Raw genomic sequence first — 27,917 nt, 5'->3', positions numbered from 1 at the left:
ACTGTCGAGGATTTGGGCCTTTGTTAATCAGCACTCCTGCTAAGCAGCATGCTAATTATTATCTGTCTTGTGTGCTCAGCCTAGTGGGTTGACAGGGACGCCAAATCCAAACAAGATATGAATCAAACCTGTAAAATATCGTGAATGGCAGTTAGGGCTGCTGGAAGATTGGCCGAAGAAATCACTGAGCCAGATGCAACAGGCAAATGCTGGCTACTTCGGAAGCCACAAAAACTGGGAAAGGTGATTGCACATTGGGTCCCCTCCCCTGTCTCCCATTCCTTGCTGTAATGGATGGCATGGCTGGGATGCTAAGAAGAGGAGCTCTGAACCCTACAGACTGTAGCAAGAGGGGAGGTCAGATGTCATCTAGCCCATCTCCCTCCCTCCAGAGGTGGCTGAGGCCCAGGAAGGGGTGGATGGACTAACACACAGTTAATCCATCACAGAGCCGGCTAGGTCTCAGCAATGCCCTTTCCACCATGTCCTGCTGCCAGAGCTGAGCTCCTACATAAGTGCACGTAATATCCGGAACACAGAAAAGCAATTCTGAACCTGGCTTCTCATTTGAGCTTTGTGACCAACTGCTTGTGTGTTCTCTGCCACCCCTGAGTCTCAGGTTTTCAGGATGAAAGATTTGAAATGAATGCATTTTGAAGTTCCTTCCAGTACTAACTTCTCTTTCTCCACAAAAAGAAACCGGGGCCAGGGAGTGGACAGGCATGTGCCTAGCCCCCGGGAATGTGCACTCCCATCCCTGTGCAGGACCTCCCGTGGACTCCCAGGAATGGCCTGCCCGCTGTGAGCCGTGACGAAATGTCTCTGTGAACAACCAGAGATGTTCTAAGGTCACGACAGAATGAGGCTGGTTGGGAGAAAATCAATTTTGAAAAGGTGGTGGAGAGACAGGTGAATACATTCAGTCCCTTAAATTTGTCCCACATGCAGTTCCTAGCTCAGCTCCAAGTCACTCAGCCAGGAAGTTCCCAGTCAATGTTTCTTGGATTAATGAATTTATTCACTGAACACCTAAGGGAGAAGAGCTGTGCCAGGAGCAGTGGGAAATATGGAGGTGAATGAGATGTGGTTTCTGCCCTTGGTAGCTTTTAGTCTGATATTTTTTGGTAACACCAGTTTTGTAGGTAAGTAGCATGCAAGGCAGACTGTTATTAAGCTGCATGACAAATACAAAGCAAGTGCTACGGGGACCAACAAGAGAAAGAGACTAGTCTCATCTGGAATCTGGGATAGGGAAGACTCTGAGAAATGAATGGTACTTGGTCACGGACAATGAGTTGGACTTGATCTGGAGAGGTTTTGCAGGGCAGAGGGAACAGGAAAATAAATGTCAGTGTGAGCAGGTGTAACCCAGGGGATTATCAGGATCACATATGTGCTGCTTTGAGAGGGCTCTGTGTCCAGCTCCTAATTTAAGGTTCTTGTTGCAATCAGAAGGGATTCCATTATTCCGCCCCTTGGTGGAGAAGGCAGCCTGGGCTGTGGCTAGAAATGAAGGTAGTGGAGGGAGGCCTGGCAGTGGTCTGCACCAAGTGGCCTGGCATCCCCAGAGTGGATGGGAGAGCAGCTTGTGAGCACAGATGAGGGCCCCAGTGTGGAGGGGAGGAGGCAAGGTTCCCCATCCCCAAAGCCACTTGGAAGCCCTGGGTGAGTGGCAGAGTCCTCAGGGTACACACCTGAACCACAGGCTTCTGCCTGCAAAAGACCAGAAGCTTTGTTTTGGGGACTAATGGCTCTGTCCCTCTGGGGCAGCGAGCTTTCTTGCCAACTACTTTTCTGGGCAGAGCACTGGCCTTGGCTTCAGGGACTTCCCATCTTGAGGCCTCATTTCCTCCACTCCCAAAGGACCTGTAACATTCCCAGCATCGGGGTCTGCCATGAAACCATTCTCCTTGGAGCTGGGACACCAGTTGCCCTCCCTCCCATGGAAGCAGTCAGGAATTGCTCATGGGTTCCGGCCTCCTTCTCTTCTGTAAATCTAGGCGCTTCCTGGGCCCTCCTCACATTTTTGTATCCGGCACTGGGACCAAGGCAATATCCACCCTCTCGCTGAAAAGGAGATCACCCCTCTGGGCTCAGAGTCTTGTGACTCCAGCTGCTCAGTGTTTGAAATGAGGACCAGCTGCGTCCTCTCTCCCTGGCTCCGTGACCTTCTTCCACTTGGGACAGTGGCTACTCCCTGTTCCTTAGAGACAGCCCATGAGCAGCTTCATTCCACCGGGAATGGCAGCTGCCCGTATTTCAGCATTTGTTCCTGTAGGATTCCTTACAGGATAGCTGACGGGTTAAGAGTGAAGGTTCGGAGGTGCTCTCTGGATCAAGTCTCCACTCTGCCCCTTACAAGATGAGTGGTCTTGGGCAGGTCACTTAACTTGTGTGTCTCAGTTTCCTCATCTCCAAAATGGGGTTATTGCAGTATCCACCTCATGGGTGCTTATGATTACCTGGAAACTTTTTTCATGAGCCTGTTTTCTCCTTGTCTTGGGGGATTTAAGAAAAACCCTATGAGATGAATTACATTTTCCAATCGGGGCGATTCCCAGGGGACCCTCTCCATTAAGCACCTTTTAGCACAAGTTCTCCCTGCTCCCCCATCATCCATTCCCAAGTCCAAAGTCCTCGTGCTTGTGCACTCGTCTTGTTCACCTCAAATAACTTCATGCTGGCTCCGCCCCAGATGGAGCAATCATTCTTCTCCCCAGGGCCCACGTGCCAGGCTGGGGTGTGTGCTGAAGTTAGGAAATCTCGCTTAGTAGTGGAGGGCACAAGGCCCAGGATCTTGGTAGGGGCTGAGAGATGGAGTAGGAAGGAGTCAGCCTTACCCTCCCTCAGCCTGATTTTCTTTATTTGTAAAAAGAGGACAGTGACTCCTCCCCTGCCTCCTTGCTATAGCTGCCGGGTGGCTCTGGTCAGATAATTCATGTGAAGGAGATTTGATAAGTGTAGACGATAAATAGGCTTAAGGTAGTGAGTCTCAGTCCTTGCTGCACATTAGAATCACCAAGAGAGCTTTAAAGAAAATGCTGGCCAGGTGCAGTGGCTCACGCCTGTAATCTCAGCACATTGGGAGGCCAAGGTGGGCAGATCATCTGAGGTGAGGAGTTTGAGACCAGCCTAACCAATATGGCAAAATCTCATCTACTAAAAATGCAAAAATTAGTGGGGCACGCTGGTGTGCGCTTATAGTCCCAACTACTTGGGAGGCTGAGGTTACAGTGAGGCAAGAGAATCGCTTGAACCCGGGAGGCAGAGGTTGCAGTGAGCTGAGATCACACCACTATACTCCAGCTTGGGCAACAGAGAGAGACTCCGGTAAAAAAAAAAAGAAAGAAAGAAAGAAAGGAAGGAAGAAAGAAAGAAAGGAAAGAAGGGAGGGAAGGAGGGAGGGAGGGAGGGAAGAAAGGATGGAAAGAAGGAAGGAAGGAAGGAAAGAAAGAAAGAAGGAAATGCCAGTGTCATCCCTACCCAAAGATTCTAATTGAATTTGCCTAGAGACACCACTACACTCCAGCTTGGGCAACAGAGAGAGACTCTGTTAAAAAAAAAAAAAAAGAAGAAGGAAGAAATAAAGGAAAGAAGGGAGAGAGGGAGGGAAGAAAGGAAGGAAGGAAGGAAAAGAAAGAGAGAAAAAAGAGATAGAGAAAGAAAGAAAGAAAGAAAGAAAGAAAGAAAGAAAGAAAGAGAAAGAAAGAAAAAGAAAGAAAGAAAGAAAGAAAGAAAGAAAGAAAGAAAGAGAAAGAAAGAAAAAGAAAGAAAGAAAGAAACAAACAAACAAAGAAAGAAAGAAAGAAAGAAAAAAGAAAAGAAAAGACAAGAAATGCCAGCGTCATCCCTATCCAAAGATTCTAATTGAATTTGCCTAGGATGGGTCTCAGAGCAATAGAACATTCTCCAGGTGATTCTTCTGGGCAGCTAGGGTTGACAGCCTCTGGTCTCAGAGATTCTAAACTCTCGCTTAGGAAGAGAAGTCCTTCTGTCCTCTTGTTTTGCCCTGACCATAGGGTGTCTAGGCAGAGAGTAGGCTGTGGATGGCCCCTCCAGGACCTGTGTCTAAGTCACTGCTGCCTTGGTTGGCTGCAGGGCAGCAGCTTGGGGTCATATCTGCTCAGGCAAAATTGGCTTTCAGTCTGGGCTTGAGTCCAGCCTCTGCCTGAGCGTGTGATATTGAGTAAGTGACTTCACCTGACTGGACTTCCAAATCCCTCATCTGTGAAATAGGGATAGCAACATCTTTTTAATAGTCAATATTTTGTGACTATTAAAAGACATAACGCAGGTGAAATGCTTAGCTCAGTGTCTGACACATAAGAGGTCCTCAATAGCAGCCCATTAAAAGCCCATTAAAATACTTGTTTTTGCCATTATATATGAGATCCCAAGGCATTTGTTTCCCCCAATCTCTGGGGGTCCTGGTGCTAGTGATGGGTATATGTTGAATCCCAACAATAACCCTAAGAGGGAAGATGTTCAGGTCTCACTGTCCCTCTTCTACAGATGAGAAAAGTACAATTCAGAGACATTGAGACCCTTGCTCAGGGCCTCTCACCGGTCCAGGCACCAATCCAGGGCTCATTTCTCTTCATCCTTACCAGACTCTTACTCTGCCTGAATGCCAAGAAATTGTGCCACCTGTGCTGCACAGGGCTTGCAAATGTCAGAATATGTGGCAGAAGTTAAAAGGAAATGGCACGGGCTAGAAAGAGAGAAAGGAGAGAGAGATGGGTGCTGAGGAGGAAAGCACCTGTGTCCTTGGAGCCAGAGGAGGGCTGGCCAGGGGCTAAAGATGTTCCCAGTGTCTAGGGGTGGGAAAGGGATGACTCACAGCCTGTCGGTGACCAGGATCTGAGACCTGGCTTCTGGGCTAAGATCTGCTTCAACTCTGTGACCTCCGCAGATGGCTTCCCCTTTCAGGGCCTCAGCTTTCTGACCTGTCATGTGGGCATTCTAGATTACATCACTGTTTTTCAAGCTGCCAGTTGCCATCCATTAGCAGGTTGTAAAATCAGTTTAGTGGACTGTGACCAGCCATTAAGAAAAAGAAAAAGCCAAAGAGAAAATATCAGAGTACCCTGATACATAGTAAGCTTTAGCCCTGTGAAACTTCGTGTCATTTCCAGATCCATGTATGTAAAGACTATTAGATTTCTTGATTTGGCCTCTTTCAATAGAGCTCGAAAACCACTCAGCTAGATACTTTGTAGTTTTTTTTTTTTTTTTTTTTTGAGACAGTGTCTCCCTCTGTCACCCAGGCAGGAATGGCAGGAGCACAATGGTGAGATCTCAGCTCACTGCAGCCTCCACCTCCGGGTTCAAGCCATTCTCCTGCCTCAGCCTCCCAAGTAGCTGGAACTACAGGCATACATCACCACATTCAGCTAATTTTTGTATTTTTAGTGGTGATGGGGTTTCGCCATGATGGCCAGGCTGGTCTTGAACTCCTGACCTCAGGTGATCTTCCTGCCTCGGCCTTCCAAAGCGTTGGGATTACAAGTGTGAGCCACCATGCTCGGCCACTTTTTAGCATTTCTATCAGCCCTCATTAACTCTAGACTTCTGTAAAATAAAAATGCATCTATGTCTAGAGAAAAGATATGGGAAGTAGAGTCTGGGTGGGGGCTAGGGATAGTCCCAGTCACTAGAGTAGCATCACTCCATATTGGGCCCCCTGTCAGCCCCTCTGTGGGGTGGTCCTCCCTGGAATAGGAGATGAGAGCCCCATCACATACCCGACGACCAAGTCATTCTCACTCGTCTACTGCAGGTGATTCAATTGCAGAGCCAGGCTGACAAGGATTGAGATGGCGCAATAGCAACTTCCCTTTCACATCTGGAGTCTTTCTCTGTGCTTTTCACATGACCTCTGCCAAAGAGGGACCACAGAATAAATGGGCAGGGGTTACATTAACATACTTGTGATTATGTTTGGCTGTGATTGATGGTGAATGTCCCCCCACCCAAAAAAAATAGCTTAGGAAAATAAGACAGAAGTTTCTTTCTTCCTTGCATGAGCAGCCTGTATGCAGGCAGTTCTGGGCAGGCCAGGTGGTGGCACCATTCTCAGGGCCCAGCTCTGTCCAGTCTCCTCTCCACCATTGCTAGGGTACATATGGCTCTGCATGGTCTGAGACGGCCGCTAGAACCTTGTCCATGTCCAGATAGCAGGATGGAACAAGAGGAAGAAAACAGGAAAAGGGCATTTGCCAACTGTTTATAAAAAGAGGTTTTCTAAAAAAAAATAAAATAAAATAAAAATTGAAAACAGGTGTTCAAACAAATATTACCAAGTACACTTTCATAGCAGCACTACTCAGAGTAGCTGAAAGGTAGGGACAACCCAGATGTCCATCAGCTGATGAATGCATCAACAAAACATGGAATATTCATGTAATAGACTATCATTCAGCCGTAAGAAAAGAGTGAACTACTGATACATCCTCCAACATGACCGAGCCTTGAAAACATTACGCTAAGTAAAATAAGTCAGACCCAAATCACATATTGTGTGATTCCATTTGTTAATTTATGAAATGCCCAGAATAGGGCCAGGTGAGGTGGCTCATGACTGTAATCCCAGCACTTTGGGAGGCTGGGTGGGTGGACAATTTGAGGTTGGGAGTTCGACACCAGGATGGCCAACATGGTGAAACCCCGTCTCTATCAAAAATACAAAAAAATTATCCAGGCGTGGTAGCACCCGCCTGTAATCCCAGCTACTCAGGAGGCTGAGGCAGGAGAATCACTTGAACCCGGGAGGCGGTGGTTGCAGTGAGGCCAAGACCATACCACTGCACTCCAGCCTGGGTGACAGAGGGAGATTCCGTCTCAAAAAAAGAAAAGAAAAGAAAAGAAACAAAAAGAAAAAGAAATGCCCAGGATAGGCAAATCCATAGAGACAGAAAGAGCTGGGGTTGGCAGGGGCTGGGGATAGGAGGAAATGGGGAGTTCCTCCTAATGGATTGGGGGATTCTTTGGGGAGTGATGAGAAAGTTCTGCCACTAGATAGTGGAGATAATTGCATATTGTGAATATACTAAATGCCCCTGTATTGTACATTTTAAAATGGTTTAAATGGCATTTTTTATGTTGTGAATTTTACCTCAATTTTTTAAAAGAGAGATTTCCTGGAAGTTAATACCTATAACTTCTGCCTATAAGCTTTTGGCCCAAATTTACCCTCATGGCCAGCGAGCCAGAGTGGAGCCTGGGAAAGCAGTGCCTGTACATATGGGGGATTTCATTACCAGGAAAGAAGGAGCAAGTGAACATCAGGATAGATATTTATCTGGCAGTCCACCACATTAGAATTGCTGCTGGCACTGATGTTCTCAGGAAAAAAAATCTGAGAAATTGCCCCAGGCCTGACACTGGAGTTAAGCATTAACTCAGGGAGATGGCAAGGAATCAGAGTTTGGAGATGTCACACTGTGGGCAAACCACCTCTCCGGCCTCCGTGTGCTCACGTCTGGAATCAGGGTTAGGAGTATGTGATTGGTCTCTGAGGTTTCTTTTCCCACTGATGTCTTTTAAGTGTGTACATTGATGAGTCAGTTATAAGAATCATGCGACTCCTGTCTCTTCTTCTCCTCCCTTCACCCAGACTGGTGCAGAAGACAGCCCTGAGGCTCATAAATATACATAAAGCGGTAAACTTGAGAACCTTAGATGGCTGAATACCTTTCCCTCCTCTCTTTTCCTACACATTCTGACAGGGTGGGCTGTGATGAGTGCCATGTCAAAGGCTTTGGGGTTGGGGAGACAGGATCATTGGATCCTTGATTTGGGAGCTGGCAGAGCAATCTTAGGGTTAAGGGACAGGATGATGACTGAGGGAGGCAGCTGGTGAACGGTTCAGAATCACACCAGAAGCTTGATGAGCACGCTCTCAGCTGGCAGCCCCTACTCAGGGATGCAGGGCGGGCTGTCCCCTTTGTCTATCTCCCCTGAAGGCAGTTCTTTTGGAAGAGATGTTTTCCTTCCAGGAGCTCGGTGTCTCTCCTCTGTCAGAATCCAAATGCTAGCAGGTGTACAATGCAGCATGAGGGCCCCTTACCATCTAGGGCACCTTCTGGACTCAAAATCCTGCATGAGACCCTCTTCCAAAAGGTTTCAGGACCACAGCGACAGGGTAGAGTCAGTAAGGCCTGGTGAAAAGGAAACACCATTTTTTCTTCCAGACTACTCTTAATACTTCCTAGCCGCCAAATGTGTGGGGTTTGTTCTCATACCAAGCGATTCTCAGTGGACACCACTGGGTGTCCTACAACTCAACTCAGTTCTCACACTGTTGGGAGTTAGCACACAGCCCACAGGGTGTGCACACACCCCTCAGTCCCACCAGACTGCCCCACTTCAGATGCCAGTGCTTCAGAAGTTGTCACCTGTGCTTCTGACCGACCAGATTTAAATCGGGAGTTCCCACCAGCCCCTTCTCAGGTTTGAAGATTTGCTAGAATAGCTCACAGAACTCAGGAAAACAGACGACCGGTTTATGATAAAAGGATACAACTCAGAAGCAGCCAGATGGAAAAGATCCCTGGGATAAGGTGTGGGGAGGGGCGCACAGCCCCCACGCCCCCCTTCCAGCACTTCCATGAGTTCAGCCTGGAGGCTCCTCAGGCCCCATCCTTTGGGGTTTGGGTTTTTATGAAGGCTTCATTCTTAGGCATGATTCATTAAGTCATCAATCATTGGTGATGAAATCAACCTCCAAGTCCCTCTCCCCTTTGTGGAAGTGGGTAGTGGGCAAGAGGTTGAAAGTCCCAAGTCTCTAATCACTGGTTGGCTCCCCTGGCAACCAGCTCCCATCCTGAGGCTATCCAGGAGCTGCCAGTACCAGTCATCTCATTAGCATACAGAAAGTCATTCATCATTTTGGAGGTTCCAAGGGTTTCAGGAACTTTGTGCCAAGAGAAAGCAGAGATCAAATATATATTTCTCATTATGCCACACCTGGGTTCAGAATCCTGGCTCTGCCAATTTCCAGGTATGTGACCTCAGATAAGCTACCTGGTCTCTGAGCCTTGGTTTTTCATTGTAAGATATCATTGAGCACATACATAACGTGTTCTGTGGACTGGGCATAGCAGTTGGCATAAAGAAGGCTGATGACAAAAGTGAGCCCCACTTTTCCTCCTCCTCCAGCTTGGAGCAGTCTCGCACATCCCACAGCCATCCTAACAGAGAGCAAGGCTTGATGGTGCTGCCCGGGCTCATGCTTGGTGTCAGAAAAGGCAGAGAGGATGAGTGTGGGCTCTGGATCCTGCAGTCCTCCACTGTGGAGTGGGGTGACCGTGACCAAGGTACCTGGTTTCTGTACACCTTGGCTTCCTTGTCTGTAAAACAGGACGTCTACAAGCACCTGCCTCATACAGTTAATGAACTAATGCACATAAACACTTTGAAAGATGGCTGGCACATAAATGCCCAGTAAACTTCAGCTAATAGTATGATCACCACCACCACAGTCACCCCAGGTCTGACCTGGTGGGGCATGCAAAGTTCCCCTCATGTTCTTTCTGCAGGTTTCCCTGTTGGGAGGCACCCTGGAGCTCAATCTTTTCTTTTTCATCCTCTCTAAGGACAAGACATTGGTCTCTGGGATGAATGGGAGGGGCCTCTACTATTGACACACCCGCAGCAAACAATGCATGAGCTTTGGTGGAACAAGGAAGGATGTGGGCCTGTTGGGAGAGGCAGGTGTCAGCAAGTGATGCTGAGTACCCTGCCCCTCTTTCCTTACCCCTGTGCTGGACAAAGCCATCTGGAGACAGACTTTCTACTTTCAAAGAACTCGTGGTCTAGAGTGAGCTTTATCTGGAAAAGGACATGCATCCTTTGGGATTTGGGGGTGGGGTGAAAAATCTCTAGGAAGGCTCAAGTGGTCTGAAACCACATGTTCCATAGAGTTCTTGTTTCTTAAAAACATATATTTCCAGAGGTTCTTATTTGAGAGCTCTTCTTTTTTGTTTTCCTTTTCTTTTCTTTCTTTCTTTTTTTTTTTTTTAAATTTTGAGATGGACTCTTGCTCTGTCACCCAGGCTGGAGTGCGGTGGCATGATCTCAACTCACTGCAAGCTCCACTTCTCAGGTTCAAGTGATTCTCCTGCCTCAACCTCCTGAGTAGCTGGGACTACAGGCATGCGCTACCATGCCAGGCTAATTTTTTAATTTTTAGTAGAGATGGGGTTTTGCCATGTTGGCCAGGCTGGTCTCGAATTCCTGACCTCAAATGATCTACCCACCTAGGCCTCCCAAAGAGCTGGGATTATAGGTGTAAGTCACTGCACCCTGCCAGCCATTCTTTTTTCTAAAGCGAGTAAAGCTCTACCAAATCGCAACTGGCTGGGATGCACAGAAAGTAGTGAGCAAGATTGGCAGGAGGAGAGGGGAGAAATTTGGGGGCCGTTTTCCTAGAGAGATCTGGCGTCTATCAGCTGTACACAGCCATCTAGGGCTCAGTGTTTGCCAGTGTCTGAGTTCTGGGCTGTCTCTGTTGGCTACTCAGGTACAGGAATGCTCATTTTCCCCCTGCTCCCTCTGTCCTTTCTGTCCTCCCTTATTTCTTCCCTTCATTCAACAGATCCTTGTTGATTGCATGAATGTCTTAGTTTCCCTGAATTTATGCAAACATCTATTAATTTATTCTTTCAATGAATATTTGTTAAATGAATGAGTGAGTGGATGTTTGAATGAATGAATTTAGCACCCTGAACTAGGAGTAAGCTCATCTCTTGAGTCCCCTCTCTCCAACGGCAGGTTGGCTCACCATCCCAGGGAGCCTGCATTTTACTGGAGAGGGTACCTATGGTGACCCTCCACCCCATCTCCAGTGCTTTTGAGTGGAAGCCCCTCCCCAGTCCTGCTCTGGCCCCCACTCACTCCTGTCTCACCTTTCTCTCTTCTCCACGAAGGGCCGATGCTCTAGACAAATAACATCACTCCTTCTCTTGTGCCTTTGAGCCTCTCCTTCCCACCATCTAGAATGCAGGCTGCTCTATGGGCACCTGACAAAATTTTTTCTCCTTTCAAGGCCCAGCATTTTCAGTGTAGCTTTTCCTGATCCCTACAACTGAAAGTGATTTTTTTTTTCCTGCCTGCATCTCTCATACACCTTTCCTGGATTTACCCCATTCCATCATTCATGATCACTTATGCTTGTCTTATCTACTGCTGAAGCTCTTGGAGAGTTACAACTATACTTCATACACGTTTACACTCCCAACATTGTGCCTCACACAATGTCCTATGAATAATAGTTGCTCTAATATTTTTATTGAATGAATACTTCATATTCACTTTTCCTTGTAGACTAAATTTTGAGCTGTTGTCATGATGATCATCTCATGACATTAGTCTTTTCTTTGTTCATTTATTCCTTCATCCATTTATTTATCTAATTATCCTAATACAGTCAAGCAGTGTGCTAGGCATCAGAATAGAAAGATCAAGAGGGCGCTGGGTGCAGTGGCTCATGCCTGTAATCGCAGCACTTTGGAATGCCAAGGCGTGAAGATCACTTGAGCCCAGGAGTTTGAGGCCAACTTGGGCAACATGACAAAACTCTGTCTCTACAGAAAATACAGAAGTTAGCTGGGAGTGGTGGCTCATGCCTGTAGTCCCAGCTAATGGGGAGGCTGAGGTGGGAAAATCCCTTGAGCTCAGGAGCCAGAGGTTGCAGTGAGCCAAGATCACACCACTGCAATCCAGCCTGAGGCAACAGAGCCAGATCCTGCCTCAAAAATAAAATAGAATAAAAGATTAAAAAGGGATGTTCTGATGCAGAGAGATGGACACATATGAAAAAGAGCTGTGTCTGGCACTGGAATGCACCCTTACACTCTCATCAGAGCTGTGGCCTCTTTGTAAAGACAGAGACCAATTTGGTTTGCAGAAGAATGGGTGATGTAACCTCTTAAACATAACTCATAGGAAGATTTCCCAAAAAGTTTATATCAGTGAACATCTGGTACATCGTGGCATCTCTCATAAACCCTTCTCAGTTTAGCTCCGTCATCTTCACAATCATATGAGAAGAAATCAGGAGGGTGGATTTTGAGATGTTTGTCTTCGGGTCCTATCCAGGTCATTCATGGCCTTTGACCTGCTCCTATAAACAGCTCTTGCCAGTGAGCATTTGCAATTCCCCTCTGGGCCAAGGATTCCCCAATCACTAGGCCTAGAAACACTGCTCAGAGTCTCCGCCAGCCTCCCTAGCATCAGAGGCCCAGGCCAACACCAAGGCGTTGCAAATACAGGGAAGGTAAAAGATGCAAAAGTAAACATTGCTGGATGCTGGAGGGGCGAAACATGCTTGGCGTCTGGACACACAAGGGGACAACAAAGAAGCCAAACCAGGGTGATGGGTGTGAAATAAGTATCCTCCCTTCAGTTCTTTTTGAGACAGAGTTTTGCTCTTGTCTCCCAGGCTGGAATGCAATGGTTGTGACCTTGGCTCACTGCAACCTCCACCTCCCAGATTCAAGTGATTCTCCTGCTTCAGCCTGCTTCAGCCTCTTGAGTAGCTGGGATTACAGGTGTGCATCACCACACCCAGCTAATTCTTTGTATTTTTAGTAGAGACGGGGTTTCACCATGTTGGCCAGACTGGTCTCAAACTCCTGACCTCAGGTGATCCACCTGCCTCAGCCACACAAAGTACTGGGATTACAGGCGTGAGCCACCATGCCCGGCACCTCCCTTCAGTTCTGTTGGAGCCCCCATCCACAAAGCAATGAGAAATGCTGAAAGCAGACAGAATGTAGGCGCTCTGGTGACATAGTTCTTCTCATTGATTGGATGGAGTTCCACTGAACATTTGGCCTGTTCCCTAAGGGCCGAGTGACAGTTCAGCAGATGGAGGGGAAAAGACACTCTTAGCTGTGGGAACAGGATGCACAGAGGTTCAGCTGTCTGAAAGGGCAGAGCATTTTCTGTGATCTTACATCCTGGGAGCTGGCATAACTGAGACTGGAAAGACTGAATGGGAATAGGTTGTGACGTTCTTGCTATGCAAGATCAAGGTCTTTGGATTTTAACGTGATTCTTTCCAGGAATTTGGCTCTGCCCTCGATGAGCCTCACCCCAAAGCTGCTCTTTGGTAACTTATACCCTTCCCCCATACCACCATTCCTTGCTTCCTAGGACTTCAGGTTCTCTTTTCTGCCTCACAGCTCTAGGACTCCAGAGTATCAACTGGCAGACGGCCTTCAACCGACAAGCGCATCACACACACAAGTTCTCCAGCCAGGAGCTCATCTTGCGGAGAGGCCAAAACTTCCAGGTCTTAATGCTCATGAACAAAGGCCTTGGCTCTAGCGAAAGACTGGAGTTCATTGTCTCCACAGGTACCTGCGCATTCCCCTTCCTGCCCAAACACACACATACCTGAGTAGCCCTTGTGCATTCAAGGAGTGATGGGGACCACACTGGGACCACTGGCATTGGGCTCTAGCCTTGCTCTGTCATTGATTCATTGTGGCCTTGGGCAAGTTGCTGTCCATCTCTGAGCCTGACTGAGAGTCACCATCCTCAAATCAAGAGGGATCTGGCCTATATGTTCATTCCAGTTACTTCCAGTGGCAAAATATGATGCTTCATTGGCTCATGTCCCCCAGACGGGGGTTGTTATTGGAACCTGGTCTTTCCACAGTCTGACCAGTGCTTGTTGGTTTTTCTCAACCTCTGTCTTTTTTGACAGGGCCTTACCCCTCCGAGTCGGCCATGACGAAGGCTGTGTTTCCACTCTCCAATGGCAGTAGCGGTGGCTGGAGTGCGGTGCTTCAGGCAAGCAATGGCAATACTCTGACTATTAGCATTTCCAGTCCTGCCAGCGCACCCATAGGACAGTACACAATGGCCCTCCAGATCTCCTCCCAGGGCGGCGTCTCCTCTGTGAAACTTGGGACGTTCATACTGCTTTTTAACCCCTGGCTGAACGGTAGGTGTCTAACCACCCACACTCTCAGCCCTGGTCTAAGCTAGAAAAGAGAAAGGGGATGGGGGAAATAATCTTCACAGGCTCAGGTTTGATTAGGGAAAGTCCATGGGCTGTGTAAAGGGTGCAGAAGCTAGAAATGAGGAGCTCTGACACTTCAGCAGCGTCTGAGTCTAGGCAGTCCCTCTATCTCTCCAAGTCCTCACCATTAAATGGACATCCTGCTGTTTCTTCTGGGAATATTGTCGAGATCACATTGAACTTTTACAAACTGCATAGCACGGTTCATTTTAAGGGACAATACCACAGTATAATTCCACAGCATGGAGATAACTTCCTGCCAGAAAGAGCAGGTGTCTCATCCCCAGGGTCTCATTTTCAGACCCTCAAGTCATCCTAGCTTCTCTTTCCAGCTCATAGTTCCCACAATTGGAGTTGGAAGAATTTCAGCCCAAGGGTCAGGGGAGGGCAAAAGGTGGGGCTTGCTCCCACCCCCAGGCCAGTTCAGGAGTTGGAGGAGAGGAGGAATGATCCCTACAGTCCTCCTAGGATTCTAGTCCTTGGTGTCTGCTTTTTGTATCAAACAGCGGATAGCGTCTTTATGGGTAACCATGCTGAGAGAGAAGAGTATGTTCAGGAAGATGCCGGCATCATCTATGTGGGAAGCACAAATCGAATTAGCATGATTGGCTGGAACTTTGGACAGGTAAAAGGGTCATAAGGAGGCTGAGGGTAATGTCCCTTTTACCCAAGAAGCTCAGCAGCTTGCCCCACAAATCAATGGGAAGTCCACATCTGTCCATCTGCCTGCCCTTCTATTTGTTCATGCATTCAGAAGACTTTCATTGGCCACCTATTATGTGTCAGACCCCAGGATCCACACTAAGGATACAGGAGATGAGTAAGACAGATCCATCTTTGAAGGGGTGGCAATCTAGTGGGCAAGATAGAACATACACATAACTCAATTGACGCAATGAAGTAGTATTGGTGCCAGGGTGCACACATAGATATAAGGCCCCCTAGAGACACTGGGGACAGTGATGTAGCTTCTGTTTTTCATTCCATGTAAAAATGTGATGAAACTTCTTTAGTGTGCCCACTCAGCCTTTCCAAGCTACACCTTCTTGGTCCTTTATTATAGTGATCCCCATTTGAGTCTACAGAGTTCTCAGATTTTGTCAGTTTAGAAAATTTTCAGGGATGCCCTCCACCTTTTCTTTTATCCACCAGACAAAGGCATTAGAATAAAGCACCTCGGGCGGGGTGCCTTGGATATCAGAAGGATGTGTGCTTGGACCATCTACAGACCCTGTCTGTAGTCAACTGGAGCAAGTTGGCTATCTCCTTTATTGGGAGGAAGGAAAAAAGAGAAGGATAGTGAATAGAGTGCACCTAGGAGTGGAAGAGAGGCTATTTTCTTTTTTTTTTTTGATGGCATGGTCAGGGAGGGCCTCACTTAGAAAGGAGCCTTTGATCAGGAACCTGAAGGAGATGAGGGCACCAGACAGAGATCCTGGGAAACAGCATCAGGCAGAAGGAAAAGCAAATGCAAAGACCCAAGTCAAGAGGATCTCAGCCTTCTCAGTTTGAGAAGCAATGACTTCAATTAAGTCTTATTTTGTGCAAAACGCTTCAAATACATATACTTAACAAGAGATTTTATTTTTATAACTAGTTCCCCAGGAGTCTCAATAACACGTTCAAGATTGTAGGCAGGCCACGTGCGGTGACTCACGCCTGTAATCCCAGCACTTTGGGAGATTGAGGCGGATGGATCACCTGAGGTCAGGAGTTCAAGACCAGCCTGGCCAAAATGGCGAAACCTTGTCTCTACTAAAAATACAAAAATTAGCTGGGTGTGGTGGCGTGGGCCTGCAATCCCAGCTACTTGGGAGACTGAGGCAGGAAAATCACTCGAACCCAGGAGGAACCCAGGAGGTGGAGGTCACAATGAGCCAAGATTGAGCCACTGCATTCCAGCCTGGGTGACAGAGCAAGACTCCGTCTCAAAAAAAAAAACAAAAAGGATGGGAGTCAGAGATAGAAGAAAACTCTGAGATGAGTTTGGCCTGATTATACAGATGGAGAAATCAAGGCCAGACAGGCTAAACGGCTTGCTCCTGAGGTTTGTGGCAGCCAGGGCATCGGCTAGACCAGGCCACCTCCCATGCATTCACTTTAGGAGAGTTTGCACAAGGTCTTAGCTTTTTTCTTTTTTATAATTTTTTTATTTATTATCCTTTCCTCTCTTTTTTGTTTTTTTGTTTCAAAAGCTGCCTTTGAGGAAATACACAGGGTCTTGTGTGTAATGAGTGCTCTGGATGAGTTTGCGGGGTTGAGGGCTGGGCGTGGTGGCTGTCCTCAGTAGCTCTCAGTTCCAGAGGCCACAGAGTCAAAGGATCTGACAGTTCCTGTGGTTCTCACCAGTGTAGTTCCCTTCTTGAGCCAACTCTCCTTGTCATTTCTTTCATTGTAATGTATGGTCTCACTCTGAACAGTTTGAAGAAGACATTCTGAGCATCTGCCTCTCAATCTTGGATAGGAGTCTGAATTTCCGCCGTGACCCTGCTACTGATGTGGCCCGCAGAAATGACCCCAAATACGTTGGCCGGGTGCTGAGTGCCATGGTGAGTAACAGGAAAATGATCACAACTAGTTGTCATCATATATTGAACACCACCTATGGGCTAGGCACGCGCACTCTTTATATATGTCATCTCATTAAAGCCTCACCAATTACAGCTGGTGGTTAGAATCATACACATTTTACCAACTTGGAGCACAAGGTCCCTCTAAGTTATAGGGCTTGCCTGAGGCACACAGTGAGTATGCGGCAGAGGCAGAGCCAGACACAGGTCCAGCCAGCTTCAAAGCCCTTTCCACCACATCATGAAGCCTTTCTCAGAGGAAAAGGGAACTTGCTCTTTGGGTGCCTGCCAAAGATGGGAGAATGCAAATCTAGGGCTCTGCTCCATCACTAGGCCTCCTGGGAAAGGAAACGAGACCCCTACTGAGCTGGAGGTGGTGACCTCCTTTGCCTAACTCATCTCTTCCGCAGCCCAGAGCACAGCCCAGGGTGTCAGATGGTAGGCTGCCTCATTCAGGATCTAGATGGGGAAACAAGCTTGGAGAGCTGAAGTGGCTTGTTTAAGGCACACAGCATGCAAGTCAGACCAGAACAAGGCCTTCATGGGAAAGGCCTGTGCCCCTACAACATACACACATACACACACACACTCACACACTCACAATCTCTCTCTCTCACACACTCACACACACACAGTTAGATCCCCTAGGAGGCATCTATGGCTCTGCACTCATTGCATAGAGAATGTCTCCATCTAGTCTGGGCGTGGTGGCTCATGCCTCTAATCCCAGTGCTTTGGGAGATGGAGGTGGGAAGATGGCTTGAGCCCAGGAGTTTGCTGCCAGCCTGGGTAACACAGTGAGATCTCATCTCTACAGAAATTTAAAAAAAAAAAAAAAAAAAAAAAAAACCTAGCCAGGCATAGGCAGACACAGTGGCTCACACCTGTAATTCCAGCACTTTGGCAGGTGGATGACTTGAGCCCAGGAGTTCAAGACTAGCCTGGACAGCATGGCAAACCCTGTCTCTACAAAAAAAAAAAAAAAAAATTAGCAGGACATGGTAGCATGTCCCTGTAGTCCCAGCTACTTGGGAGGCTGAGGTGGAAGGATCACTTGAGCCCAGGAGGTAGAAATTGTGGAGAGCCAAGATCATGCCACTGTGCTCCAGTCTGGGTGACAGAGTAAGACCCTATCTCAAACAGACAAAAATTAACCAAGCATGGTGGCACATACCTGTAGTCCAGCTACTCAGGAGGCTGAGGCAAGAGGACTACTTGAACCCAGGAGCTTGAGGTTACAGTCAGCTATGATGGCACCACTGCACTCAGGCCTGGGTTATAGAGTAAGACCCTGTTTCCAAAAATTTTCATCCAAAATATCTAAACCTAGATCAACCTGCTCAAAAGTTGTAAGTTAAAAAGCAGAAAGTCATGATCAGGCGCAGTGGTTCACACCTGTAATCCCAGGACTTTGGGAGGCTGAGGCAGGGAATCACTTGAGCCCAGGAGTTTGAGACCAGCCTGGGCAACATAGTGAGACCTCATCTACACACACACACAAGGAGCCAGGCATTGTGGCACATGCCTGTAGTCCCAGCTACTTGGGAGACTGAGCTAGGAGGATTGCATGAGTCCATTAGTCGCAGGCTGCAGTGAGCTATGATTGCACTACTGTACTCCAGCCTTGGTGACAGAGTAAGAACCTGTCTCAAAAAAAAAAAAAAAAAAGGTGAAAAGTCAAAGTGAATTCTTTACTTTAACCCTCTTAAACTAAGTAATTGCCCAGAAATTCTGTAACCTTTATTTATTTATTTCTATGGTTCATGGTTTAGGCCTTTCTTGAGCTCTTGACTTTTGAGTTGGATATGTTCATGCTAATGAGCTAGTTACTTGGTTAGAAATGGGAACAACTTCTCAGCTGCATGATAAATATCTGGAGTGCCTCTGAGAGGGCTTTTGGAAAGAGCTGAGTCTTAGACTGAGCCTGGCAGGAAAGGAGTAAGGTGGCCCGGGGAACTCAGAGGCTCTAAGGAGATGAACGAGGACCTGAGTAGCCGAGGGAGGGTATGGAGAGGAAGTGAGCCTGGAGCAGAGTCTTGAAACCAAATGGCCTGGAAGAGGTTTGATTAAAGCCCTGGCGACTTAGAATGCTGAGCCTCTTTGTCCTAGGAGAGAGTGGGTGAGGCCAGAGGCTCCTGCAGCCGCTGACTCACTCGCACCCCAGGGCCAAACCACTTTATCGTGGAGCCAGTTTCCTCAGCTGCACCTCCCAGATGCTCCGTTCAGACCTCCCAGCTGGGCTGGGCCATGAACTAATTATGGCCTGTGCAGAGCTTTGAAATGCTCAGCTTTCAGCCAGAGATGACCGTGCTGATAGCCACTTTGGAGGCTGGAGCACCAGTGACTCAGGAGATGGGGAAGGACTGCACAACCTTCTGTCTCGAAGGAGGCTGTGTCTTGCCTGACTCTGCCATGACAGCCCAGGCCCTCCTTGAAGGGGTGCAGAACTCACCACTGCACTGAGCGGTGGCAAGGCTGGCCATGACCTGTCCTGGGCAGGGATCCTTTTGTGTCCAGACTGTCCATTCTCATAGGCCTTGCCCCTTACAGGCACTCCAAGGAGAGGGGGTAAGACACACAGGCTGGAGGAGCCCTCGGAGATCCTGGTCCAGCCTCTCATTGCACAGTTTAGATAAACGACAGCCAAAGTTTCATAAACCCTGACCCTTGACTACAGAAGACACCTCCGAGCGCCTTTGTCCTAACTTTCCCTTGAAAATTCTCTTCCTTATTGGAAGGTGAAGAACTAAGGCCTGGAGAGGTGAACAGACCTTTGTGCAATCATCAAGTTGGCAAGTGGCAAGGTGGGGCTTGTAACCTCACTGTCTCCTTTTCTCTTTTAACTTTTATTATGGAAAAGTTCAGACCTATATAAAAGTAGAGAGAAAAGCATAAAGAACTCCTGTGTATGCATCTCAAGCTTCAACAGTTACCTCTTCAAGGCCGGTGTCATTTCATCTCCGACCCTCTCTTTCACAGATGATTTGATAAATCTTAGACATTGCACATTTGTCATCATTTCACCTGTAAATATTTCCAAGTGTGTCCCTAAAAGACAATAGAACTCAGGTCTCTTGATTTCTAGTCCAGTGATCTTTTCAGGCTGCCTCTTGGTTGTGTCACTTAGATAAGAACCTTGCCTTAAATTGAATAAATGAATGAGTAAACTAACAAATGAACAAATAGCTGAATGAATGAAAGAAAAGAAATACTCTATCTTTATTCTTTCCAAGAAGAAGTTAGTTGCTGAAGTTCTAAAGTGACTTTTTGGCAGGGTGCGGTGGCTCACGCCTATAATCCCAGCACTTTGGGAGCCGACGTGGGCAGATCACTTGAGATCAGCCTGACCAACATCGTGAAACCCCATCTCTACCAAAAATACAAAAACTAGCCGGGCATGGTGGCACGCATAATACCAGTTACTCAGGAGGCTGAGCCAGGAGAATTGCTTGAACCTCGAAGGCGAAGCTTGCAGTGAGCCAAGATCATGCCACTGCACTCCAGCCTGGGTGAGAGAGAGAGACTCCGTATCAGAAAATAATAAAAAATAAATAAATAAAGTGATCTTTTTGTAAGACCACATACCAAAAAAGAGTTTCAAACCATGGACTCCCAGGCAGACAGATAACAGTGATAGCCTGTGAATTCTTTCCTACCAGAAGTCCTCTGCAAGCTGGATTTGTGCCCTGCCTTGCCACAGACAAGCTGTGCTGTCTGTTTCCCATGTCAGGTTGCCGCACAGGAATGACGTATGGATCAAGGACAATCAAACATGGCCTGTTTGGGAAAGCACCTCTAAACTCATAAACCACTCCATACCCCTAGGGGTTAAGTGTTACAATGATCATCCCCAAGTCACGTAGAAAGACAAAGAAAAGTTCAATCATGGTCCTTGGCTTCCTTCCTCATCTCCCCACCTTGTCCTCTGAATTCTGCATGTCAGTCTCCCTAGGAAAGGCATTAGTGCTGACTCATTTTGGGGGCTGGTTTCTGCCCAGATCAATAGCAATGATGACAATGGTGTGCTTGCTGGGAATTGGAGCGGCACTTACACGGGTGGTCGTGACCCAAGGAACTGGAACGGCAGCGTGGAGATCCTCAAGGACTGGAAAAAATCTGGCTTCAGCCCAGTCCGATATGGCCAGTGCTGGGTCTTTGCTGGGACCCTCAACACAGGTACCTTGGGTGTGGTGTGCCTTGGCTGGGTCAGTGGGTGGCAGTGGGCTATGCCAAGGTACCGTCTCCACCACCTGAGTCCTCACGCCCACCCTGACTTGCAGCGCTGCGGTCTTTGGGGATTCCTTCCCGGGTGATCACCAACTTCAGCTCAGCTCATGACACAGACCGAAATCTCAGTGTGGATGTGTACTACGACGCCATGGGAAACCCCCTGGACAGGAGTAGTGATAGTGTATGGTAAGTGTCTCACCTTTTGCCCGAACCTCGAGCACCACATTTGAGTGGCTTCTCGCTCTCGCCATCCTCCTGGGACCCAGGTCCAAATAGGAGTTGCAAGGCAAGTAACATGTCATCACAGCGTGTAGAATGGAAATGCTGGCAATGCTGATTACACACTTAGCAGCACCCAAGACACCTCTTCTCGGTGCTCTGCGGTCTGCTAGCCTGGTCTGTCTTGCCGCCGTCAGACGAAGGGTCTGATCCCAGTGAAAGACAGGGCTCCTAAATTCACTCTGAATTTATGGGATCCATTGGACCTTATACTACTTTAGAAGATAAAAATCCATACGACTTGTAAACTTTCTTTTCTTTTTTTTTGAGATGGAGTCTTGCTCTGTCACCCAGGCTGGACTACAGTGGCGTGATCTCGGCTCACTGCAACCTCCGCCTCCCGGGTTCACGCCATTCTCCTGCCTCAGTCTCCCAAGTAGCAGGGACTACAGGTGCCCACCACCACGCCTGGCTAATTTTTTTGTATTTTGAGTAGAGACAGGGTTAAACTTTCTTAAAGAGAATAAGAAAAGCAACACATCTTCTCTTAGCATATATATAGTGAGAGCTATTATACACCTTGGTTGACATCAAAAGTTCAGAGTTTATTCTGGATTCTGGATGAAAACAATTAGTTTTTTTTTGAGATGGAGTTTCATTCTTGTTGCCCAGGCTGGGGCACAATGGTACAATCTTGGCTCACTGCACCCTCATGTTCTCAGGTTCAAGTGATTCTCCTGCCTCAGCCTCCCAAGTAGCTGAGATTACAGGCATGCACCACCATGCCTGGCTAATTTTTGTATTTTAGTAGAGACGGGGTTTCACCATGTTGGTCAGGTTGGTCTTGAACTCCTGACCTCAGGCCATACACCCGCCTCAGCTTCCCAAAGTGCTGGGATTACGGGCGTGAGCCACTGCACCTGGCCAAAATGTTGTATATATATTTGGGCACTTATATTCTTAACCATAAATATGCCATGTGCACACTATCAATACACACACACACACGTAATTTAATGATAGATGCCACAGGAAGTAGATTATATGAAATGTGTAGACATATATCTGTAACTGCATAGAGCACTAGATAGATAGATCTTATATAGATAAAAATAGATATTGTTACAACTGTTTAAGGTTACATCATATACTAGGTTATTACTGGATGGCAATTGGCAATGATGTTTATATCTGTATATACACATAGATATCTATGTGTCTATATAAAGTACCCCTCTATCTATTCTTTTAATCCATTTCAAAGGCTACACACACACATAGTTGCTCACATGCATGTATATGGCTAGATAATCATATGACAGATGTCATCTTATTTTCAGATGTTCAATTTTAAGATAGTCTGCATAACATATTTGTATTACTTATCATTACCAGAATAAATATATCTAACTTATCTGAAATGTACCTAATATAACTAAGGGTATAAAATGAAAGGAAAATAGCTAATAATGGAAAACACTGTTAAAACAAATAAATAACAACTCCATGCCAACAACCGAATTGAGTAATAAAAGCATCCCTTCCCTTCTGAAGGAGAGTGAGGATTATGTAACTCACCCCAGGGTCAATGGATTCCGGGGTTTTACTAGGGGAGAGAAAGCTTATTTAAGGAGTTTCTTTCTTGATCTGCACATATACAACTTTCTCTCTAATGATATTGCTTACTTGTGGCCAGACTTTGTTTTCCAACTTCTCATGAATGAGTGTCTTTTCTTTTCCCTGGGCTTTTCTTTGTTCTTGTGTCCAAAATCCCATCACAACCAGCTCCAATAGTTGGGCCTATACCATTCCTAACTTTAGTTTCTTCTACAAAAGGAGATGGTTGGTCAGACAAGTTGGGGGTCCCCTCAGCATGTCCTTTCTGTGATTATCCTGTACACTAGGAACTGCAGGGACATGGAAAGCTTAAGTCTCAGTTCCTCCACTGAAAGCATTTATGGTGCTGTTAGGAGATGAGGGGTGGGGAAGCCACTAGTAGAGGCTAATTGCTACACAGCATGATGTGTGATGCCCAGACAAGTGATTAAGACAAGGATACTGGGAACTTGGAGGAAATCCTCAAGGAAGGCGTCCTGGAAGTGGGAAAGTGAGGCTTTTAAGCTAAATTTAGAATTAGAACCCAGGTCTCCTGGTTAGTGATTCACACTGCCCCCCACATCAGCTTAACATCACCTTTGGAACAAGTAGGAGCTGATGGAGACATTCCAGGATGGCTCCCTGGTAACTTCTGTGGCCTCATGGGAGGGGGCCAGGTGTAGAAGCTCTGACTGTTCCTGAGGATCTTGTCACTCCTCCCTTCCTCTCCCCTTTTCTGAACCTTCTCAGAAAGCCAAGGGAGCTGATAGTTACTCCCTACACCATTCCCTACAGCTGATGGTTGGGGGAGCCAGCCCTGGAGGGCATGACGACAAGGAGTCCCAAGCACTAGCTCCAGCCCTACTACCAAATTGCTATGAGGCTTGTGCAAGGCAATTTATCCTTCTGGTCCCAAGTTTCTTCATATGTGAAATATAAGGGTCGGCCTAGGACTAGATGATTTCTTAAGTCCTTTGCCAGCTTAAACTTTTAAATTCTCTGGAGTTTCAGCCCATTCCACTTTCTATAAGAGAGCTAGCCCTCCCAACCAAGGGAGCCCTACTGTTCCTTCCCCATTAAATCCCATGCAGGAGAGAGCTAAACCAAGAGCCAGTTTCTGCCTGGAGTGAAATTACTAAGCTGTTATTATAAGGGCAACTGGAGTTTGGACAGAAAACCTCTGATATGAATCTTTGTACGTTACCAAAAAGTGTTGAATGCTTTGGAACCGTGCCCAGATTTGCCTAAAGTAATAGGATGTGAGAATCAAGGGAGGTTAAGCATAGAAGTGCTTAGTAATAGTAACAGCAGCAACTAATAATTTGTTGAGCAATTGTTGTGTGCCAGGTACTGTTCTAATTGCTTACATTCCGTCTTCACAAATGATGTAGGCATTGTTATTTTCATCCCCAATTTATTTTTTATGGATGAGAAAACAAAGGCCCTGAGAGAAGTAAGCTGTCTAAGATTAAACACTTGGAGACATGTAGACACTCTTAAGCGCATAACATTATGTAAGTTCCTTGCCTTTGCTACACCTCAATTTCCCACTTGTAAAACAAAGGGCCAGATCAGGGGACCTCAGTGACATTTTCTAGGGCTTTCTTTTAATCAGATTCACAGCAGCCAGTGGGGTAAATTTTTTTCTAAGCCACTTTGCTCATGCTAGTGGTTTGGCTTAAGAGGCACACAGCTCCGGAGTAGTCACTGTCTTCCGAGTCAGGACACTTTTCGGGGGAGCTTAGTTTGGGATGCTTCTTTGAGATGTCCTCCTTCGGGGCCACTGCACAGGAGGTCTCTGAAGCCTATTCAGCCCCTGAGCAGCAGCCGAATGATTTAGAACAGTCTAGTCAAATTATCTTGAATTTTCTGGCTTGTTTTCTTCATTCATTTGACTTGATCCCCCAATTTCTAGAGTCATAGATCTGACTCTACCTGTAGACTTTGCGGAACTCTGAGGTAGAAGGCACCTAGAGATTGCCCAGCCCTGCCAAGGAGGTGGAGTCGGGCAGTGCCCCCAGCTGTCAGCACCTACACCTCAGCCAAGCCCCTGGCTCCTCATGCCATCTCTCCACGGCCTCTGTCTCTGAATACCTGCTTCCACTAGTCCTGAACTGGCTCCTAGGCCCTTAGTGAGGAAGGGACAGAGAGTGCTTTCAGCCCAGAAACAATTCAATTCAGCAAACGTGATTCCATGCACACCTGCACTGGACTCTGGGCACCAAGAGGAACAAGATGTGCTGGAGGAGGGTTTTCGTTTATTTGTTTTGTTTTATAACTGGGCCTTAGAGACTGAATAGAGGAGTTTACAGCTGCATTAAAAGCTTGACAATTATGGAGTTGCAATGAAATCAATGAATTACTTGCAAGATTCAGAGACAGCACAGAGGTATGGTTGGCACTCTCTTGGCGTGTCAGGAAAGGCTTTTTTGGCAGAGGTAGTATCTGAACAAAATTTGGGAGGACAAATGGGAGTTTACCTACAGAGGGTGGGGTTTGGGGCCACTTTCTAGGCAAGGTCTCCTAACTCTGTGAATTCAGAGGTAAGCATAGCATAGTTGGTGTCTGTAGAGCAGTGGTTTATAAACGTCAAAGACTGCATCAGAATTAATATGGGTGGGGAAAGATGAGAGCAGCAGAAATCTGCACTTTTTAATAAATGCCTCGGGTAGTTCTGATGCCCACAGTCTGTCCTCTCCTGAGCTCCTGCTCCTGAAACCCTCAGGAAAGGAGTGGAGCCCGAGGTTGAGGGGTGGGAGAGAGTGTGGCACATAACCAGAAACTCACACTGGAATTTCCACATGGCGCCACTGAGCATCAGAAAGATGCACATCCCAAATATTTCTGTGTAACTGAAGTGGCTGACTTTTGCATGAGGGAGGAACCAGGATGTAGTTGTTATCTGCTCTGCCTTAAATTCCTGCCTTGCAAGCAAGTATTAAAATACAGCTACTTATCACTTTTTCTTTTTTTTAACCAACCTGCGCTTCCCCTTAGTTGCTCTGCCAGGAGCAAACTGAGTATGAAACTTGGTGTTCTCACTTACTTTCTCATCCCTCCCTTGCCCCTTTCACCCACCTAGGACCATCTTCCCACACTTCTTCCCTTGCCTTCTCCTTGGTGAGTTCTAACTGACCATGAAGGCCTGTCCAAAAAGACTTCCTGGGTCCTGGAGATCATTTTTATGATGCCCTTTTAAAAATAATTATAGAAAAATTCAAAATACATAAAGAAATAAAAATCATTTATGATCTTATTCACATATCTTCAACACTTGGTAGTTTTCCATTCATCTTTTCTGTATGAGTTATTATTATTTATAGAACTGGGATGATACATTTTACAAGGCATGAGTAGAAGGCAGAGCATATAATAGATACATCCCATGTTTTCCCACACCTCAAAACCAACCACTTGACCTGTAGTTTTAGTCATGTTTTTTTCACTAAACATTATATCATGAGCATTCCCCCACGTCATTAAAAAATCTTCAAAAATAAGATCATTTCAAATACATCAGAAATGCATCATATTCTGTTATATGGAATGGAACCGATGTAAAATCAAGTTACATAAAATGGAACCTACCGTTAACCTGTTTCCCTTTTTTAACCCCATCTGCCTGGATTCAAATCCCACTCTGCTTAATTACTCACTGTAAGACCTCTCAAGTCACTTAACTTCTCTGAACCTCGGTTTCCAGAGTTGTTGAGTGGGGAATAATCATTATTTCTGTCTTTTAAGGTGTTGTAAGTTAATATATGCAATAACGCAGTTAGAACACAACTTTCTGTGTTAACACTGTGTTAGCTATGATCATACAACTTATGTATATTTTCTAATTATAGAAGTAATGAGTAATTCACATGATAGAAAATAAAAACATTACAGAAATAAGTAACATAAAACTTAGTTTGTATGCACTATATATATGATACATACACCAAACTGTTCATGGTGGATATCTAAGAAAATAGAATTATTGGAGACTAATTTTCTCCAATGTTTTATGTATAATTTTTTAACAAGTGGATTTATCATACATCTACATATATACACATAGGTGTTTTTTCTTTTTCCTTTTTTATTTCTGTAGGATTTTGGGGAACAGGTGGTATTTGGTTACATAAGTTCTTTAGTGGCGATTTGTAAGATTTTGGTGCACCCATCTCCCGAGCAGTATACACTGAACCCAATTTGTAGTCTTTTATCTCTCACCCCCTTCCCATCTTTTCTCTCTGAGTCCCCAAAGTCCATTGCGTCATTCTCATGCCTTTGCATCCTCGTAGCTTAGCTCGACTTATGAGTGAGAACATACGATGTTTGGTCACACTGATTTTCTTATTTCATGATATCTCTTAGACATCTCTCCATGTAAGTACTAGATTGATTTTGCTTGTTCTTTTTGACAGCCGTTTGATATCCCATTCCATGGCTCTGCCACCATTTGTCTGCCAATTCCCTTGTTGCTGAACTTTTGCTCCAACACTTTTGCTATTACAAACAATGCCTTGGTGGACACCTTTAGATACACATCTATGTGCACTTACGTGAGTTTTTCCATGGGAGAAATTCCTAGATGTGGACCTGCTGGCTCAGTGAGTATGTAGATTTTTAAAGGTTTTTATACTCGTTGCCAAATTGCTTTCCACAGAGGTCACAGCAATTTAAACTCCCACCAGTGGGGTATGACAGTGCTTGTTTTCCCACCCGGAATGAGCACCACAATGAGTATCACCCTATGCTTTAATCTCTGTCAGTCTAATAGCTGTCATCTATGTATCTCTGTCATATTATCTATTTGTCATTTTAATTTTCTTTTAATGGTACTGAGGTTAAAACTATTCTCATATGTTCGGTGGTTATTCGTATTTCTTATAAAAATTGCCTGCTCATTGCTATTTATGGGCATGTTTTTCTTTTTCTATTTCTTATTTTTTCATCACTTAGTTCAAGGAAAGTATGCTTTCTCTTATCAATTTGTAAGTACATTACAATATTGATACAGTAAATCCCTTGCATGTATGTTGGATATATTTTCTCTGCTTTATTGATTTTTTTCAATCATTTGTCTCACTGCCTTCAAACTGGATAATTTCTAGTCATCTATCTTCAAATGTATTGACTCTTTCCTCTGTCATCTCTATCCTGCTAATAAGTTTATTTATCATTTAATTTCAGATATTGATCTTTTTTCCAGTTAAAAATTTTCCATTTGGTTCTTTTTTCATATTTTCTGTTTCTCTGCCCAAAGTTTATCTCTTTTCATT

The 27,917-nt window shown here is 46.0% G+C and overlaps 1 protein-coding gene across 1 annotated transcript in view; it reads left to right on the top strand.

Moving 5' to 3' along the window:
• Positions 1-27,917, top strand: part of TGM3 (transglutaminase 3) — a 46,073-nt gene that overhangs the window by 766 nt on the left and 17,390 nt on the right. The window contains exons 2-7 of the mRNA XM_011943363.1: positions 13,188-13,361; positions 13,715-13,954; positions 14,539-14,657; positions 16,453-16,581; positions 20,601-20,778; positions 20,883-21,018. Of these exons, the coding sequence (XP_011798753.1) occupies positions 13,188-13,361; positions 13,715-13,954; positions 14,539-14,657; positions 16,453-16,581; positions 20,601-20,778; positions 20,883-21,018 (976 nt within the window). The remainder of the gene's footprint in view (positions 1-13,187; positions 13,362-13,714; positions 13,955-14,538; positions 14,658-16,452; positions 16,582-20,600; positions 20,779-20,882; positions 21,019-27,917) is intronic.

Source organism: Colobus angolensis, unplaced genomic scaffold (genome assembly GCF_000951035.1).
Source record: "Colobus angolensis palliatus isolate OR3802 unplaced genomic scaffold, Cang.pa_1.0 Scaffold219, whole genome shotgun sequence".
NCBI classification, from domain to species: Eukaryota; Metazoa; Chordata; class Mammalia; order Primates; family Cercopithecidae; genus Colobus; species Colobus angolensis.
This window is presented reverse-complemented; position numbering and strand designations above follow the sequence as displayed.